The 4,391-nt window shown below is 40.2% G+C and overlaps 1 protein-coding gene across 1 annotated transcript; it reads left to right on the forward strand.

Moving 5' to 3' along the window:
* Positions 1 to 394: 394 nt before the first annotated feature.
* Positions 395 to 3,975, forward strand: LOC306857557 (somatostatin receptor type 2). The gene has a single exon (XM_079397544.1). The coding sequence runs from the start codon at positions 1,125 to 1,127 to the stop codon at positions 2,157 to 2,159; it is 1,035 nt and encodes a 344-aa protein (XP_079253670.1). The 5' UTR covers positions 395 to 1,124; the 3' UTR covers positions 2,160 to 3,975.
* The last annotated feature ends 416 nt before the right edge of the window (positions 3,976 to 4,391 follow it).

Consider the following 4,391-nt stretch of genomic DNA (forward strand, 5'->3'; position numbering starts at 1 on the left):
GGAAGTTCACTGTGAGAATTGCGGCATTCCAACTATGCGTGTCAGAGGAGGAACAGGACTAAGGCGATCGCTCATTACTCTTGCCCTATTATCTGCAACCGTTTCCACCCACCGAGGCCTTGTGCGTGATAAATGATTCACTGACCAACAAACAAAGACAATCGGCGAGAAATATAAACACTGAAGGGGGCAACGCAGCACATTAAAACAAGCAGAGGGAGACAGGCCAGATTCATCACTCATCCTTTGGGGACCTATTTGGAAAGTGGGTGGCCCAGAGGGGAAGTTGGGGGTTGATGGGCTCAGATTGACCCCCCACTGAACTGCGAGAAAAGGGAGGAAACAGAGGAGTGGAGAGAATGAGGAAAATGAGAGGGAGTGAGCAAGGGAGTGTGAAAGAAAGAGACTGGATGGACCTTCTGACAAGGGTGTTTAGTTATGAAAACAAAAGTATTGTAACAGATGGCACCCTGGAAACCTCTTAACAGCGGATTGGAACGAGCCGGCGCAGCTTATCGGAGTCAACGGATGACTTTAGACACACACACACACACACACTCTGGGCGCTGCTGGGGGGACATATAAGATCTCACCAGGAGGGTCAAACACCCACTAGATTTCTGCTTTGGAGTCTAGATCTTTCAACAAATATCCTACCAGTCGTTTGAGTGCCAGTTCTTTTGGGTGAAGCTTGTTTTTCCTCCAAGCTTATGCTGAAATTTCTTCAAAGACCAACTGGGGAAGTTCTCGAGAAGGGAAAATAAACCAGCTTCAAGGACAAGGTGGATGCAAACCTGTGGAGATCAAGAACAAATTTTGGACGGCACAACTTGCAAGGACTACAAACTGTTTTCGACCAGAACATTTGTCAAGTTCTAATATGATTGATCTCCTGCAAGGACTACAAACCATTTTCTTCCAGACATTTTGGCAATTTCTAATACATTTGTACTTCTGCAAGGATTATAAACCATATTTTTCCAGAAATTTCAGCAAGTTATACTATTTAATCAATTTAAACTTCTCCTGCAAGTACTACAGACCATTTTTGACATTTTGGCAAGTACTGTAAATGTAAATACATTTGAACTTCTCCAAGAACTACAAACCGTTTCTGACCAGAAATGGAAACCTCAAAACCTTTGGGAATGTTTTACGACAACGTGTCGATCGTAGATCTGGACAGCTCTGCGATAAACAACGTCTACATTCGGGAGGACTTTGATGCTTTCAGCGTCACCATGGCCGTCTTGTACCTGGCCGTGTGTATTGTGGGATTGGCCGGGAACTCGCTGGTCATCGTCGCCATTCTGAAACTGGACAAAATGTCTTCAGCGACCACCGTCTACATTTTCAACTTGGCTCTGGCGGATGGACTCTTCATGGTAGGACTCCCGTTCATCGCCATCCAAAACTTCCAGGACCAATGGATCTTCGGAGACGCTGTTTGTAAGCTAGTTATGGTTCTGGATGGCATCAATCAGTTCACAAGCGTGTTCTGCTTAACGGTGATGAGTGTTGATCGCTATATGGCTCTGGTAGACCCGCTACGCTTCGCTCACTGGCGGACACCACGACGGGCGAAGATCATCTCCGCATTAATGTGGTTTATCTCTCTGTTTCCAGTGCTTCCAATGGCTATTAATTATTCTGCCAACTATGGTTTGTGCACCGTCGACCCTCATGTTGCATCTGACGCCTGGTGGTTGGCCTTTCTTAGCTACACATTCATACTGGGCTTCGCCTTGCCATTCACCATAATGATTGTGTTTTACACAGCACTTCTAGTGACTCTGAGAAACGCCAGACAGCAAACGTCTTCAATGGAAAGTCACAGGTTTGAGAAACAGGTTACTAAGATGGTAGTGGCGGTCGTTTTGGTGTTTGGCATCTGCTGGCTGCCGTTCTACGTCTTCAACTTTTGCTCTCTGCACCAAATAGATCTGGTGCTCGATTTCGCACGTGGCTTTGAGTTTGTGGTGCTGCTGTCATACTCATGGAGCTGTGCCAATCCAATACTGTATGCATGTTTGTCGGAAACCTTTCGAAGGCATTTCCACGCTCTCCTTTGCCCTCACAAGAGCTCACGGACACACTGCGACAGAGACACCGAGGGCTTTGTTTTGCATGACACCAACGTACAAAGCATGCTAGCTTAGTATGTCTTTGTTTTAAATATTTAGAAGGGTTTGTGTTGCAATGCATTCCTGCTTTGTAAACAGACAATCTTTGCTCGCCTCACTTTTGTAGTACAGGCTCTGAGACTGCATTTGCTTCTGTGCAATAGAGAAAAAGACATGAGCAGACTGAGGCATGATAAGTGGTGAGTGGAAGTCGATAACTCACACTTTGCTGCAGCAATGTTATCTCACCACATAAGAAAATTTGCTTGGTTTCCGTGTAAAGGAAGAGCCGTGTTGTAAGGATGATTATGCAGTTTCTGCCCTCCTGTACAAGTGCTGTCAAACTGATAGTGGACTTCGTGATGATGTCATGGTTGTCATGGTATCCAGCTTGGACCAAATATTTGAGACTGTTACTGAATAACACATGAAAAAGGAATGTGGCTGTGAATTTGTTTGAAAACAGTTGATAAATATGATGTTAATGGCCAACATTTGTTTAAATAACCATGTGTTATTATATAATCTACACAGGGTAATGTATATTTTTATTACTTGATTTTTTAATATATGTTATTTGATTTTTTTTATATATTTTTGCTAATCTTTGGGGGGGAGGGCATTGCTTTTTTGCTTTGAAGTAATTATGCTTTGTACATTTTTGATAATATATTCTGAACTGATGATTCTGAAATGATTAGAAACTATTTTATGCTTCTGCTTTGATGCCAATATTTTACTTTATTGCATGTATTGAATATATGGGGGGGGGGGTATATTAATTTCTACATATGTCATTTATCATTGTTCATAAACATTAAAATTCACAGCTAACAACAAAGTGTGTAATTCTATTTCTTCAAGCAAGGGGAATTAATTATTCAAACATTTATGAATCTCTGAGCACCTCCTTTAAAAAGCTTTTAGTGGAAGTTGTCAAAAGAGCAAGTTTCCAGATTAAAGCTTATGGAGAAACAAACATGCATTCAATTTGAGCTGTTTCTGCATCAAATGTAGAAATATATATCCACTTACAGATAAAAACAAATCTATCATCTACTTTAAGTTTGACTCAGGTTTGTTTTTATATATTGACAGCTTGAAGGCTTGCAACTGAGAAATTCTTGAGAAAATGGTCTCACATGTGGCCCACATTGGAAATGTTATAAACGTGTTGTTTTTGCAGCAGTTTATAGGCAGTCAAGGTGCAATACAAGCCCATAACATACCTTTCCTTATTCAGCATTCATGACTAAAGGGGAACCTGGTATAGCATACAACTTTTCTCATCAAAATACGAACGTACATATATGTATAAATGCATATACTGTACATACTCACACTTTTCTTAAAATAACCGTTGTTGCCTGTCATCCTGTTAAAAATAAATAAGCATAAATGTATAAGCCAGGACTTGGTGGGAGACAGTATACTTAGATTAGAACACTTAAAATGCTTCATTCCCATGTACAAATGTCACAGAAGTGTATCCCATGGCTCCATGACGAATTTGTTTTTGTGACGATTGTCAAAAATGTATACCTCTGACATAAAGCAGATCCAATCTCAGCTCATCATATCTTCCAAAAAATGATTTAGATACAAAATTAGAAGGTTAGCAATAGCTCTCACGCACATTATGTACCAAAACAATTTTAAATATCATCTCTCAGGAGGTTATGGGATCACGTCCCTCATTACTCTGAACAAAGGGCAGCATCTATATTCTGTCATAAGCAGCTAAACAGAAAATCACTAATTCAGAATCAGCATTAAAATATGAAATGCAAATGATATAAAACACATGACATAAAAATATAGCAAATATAATACACATATTATGTAAAACTCCATCTAGAATAAAAAAAGTCCTAAAATTATACGTACTAGCACATTTAATTTGATTCACAGTTCTGTATTTTTGTGTCATTCTTGTCCAGAAACTTTTCACTTTAACCCTGCCATTATATATCCAGTTGATAGTTCAACATACTCGTTAACACTACATTTGACCGTTTTTAAACAACAAAACTGTCCGCTAGTTCAGCTGTCACTTGTCTGTCACCGATGACCTGGACTGTCTAAAAGATTTCATTTATCGTTCCCCAACCTTTGGCTTTGCGCCTCAGAAAACATCCTTTTAAACTCCTAGCTTGGCTATCTGACTATGATCATCTATCATTATCACTGTGCATACACTGACAAAAGCTTTTAATTGGACCCTTGGGCATCACATGTCCAGTGCAGGACTATAATGTATAGGTTTGG

This window comes from Barbus barbus (genome assembly GCF_936440315.1).
Source record: "Barbus barbus genome assembly, chromosome: 38".
NCBI classification, from domain to species: domain Eukaryota; kingdom Metazoa; phylum Chordata; class Actinopteri; order Cypriniformes; family Cyprinidae; genus Barbus; species Barbus barbus.

Coding starts and splice junctions, on each gene's coding strand:
- LOC306857557 (XM_079397544.1), top strand. CDS start 1,125: ATGGAAACCTCAAAACCTTTGGGAATGTTTTACGACAACGTGTCGATC.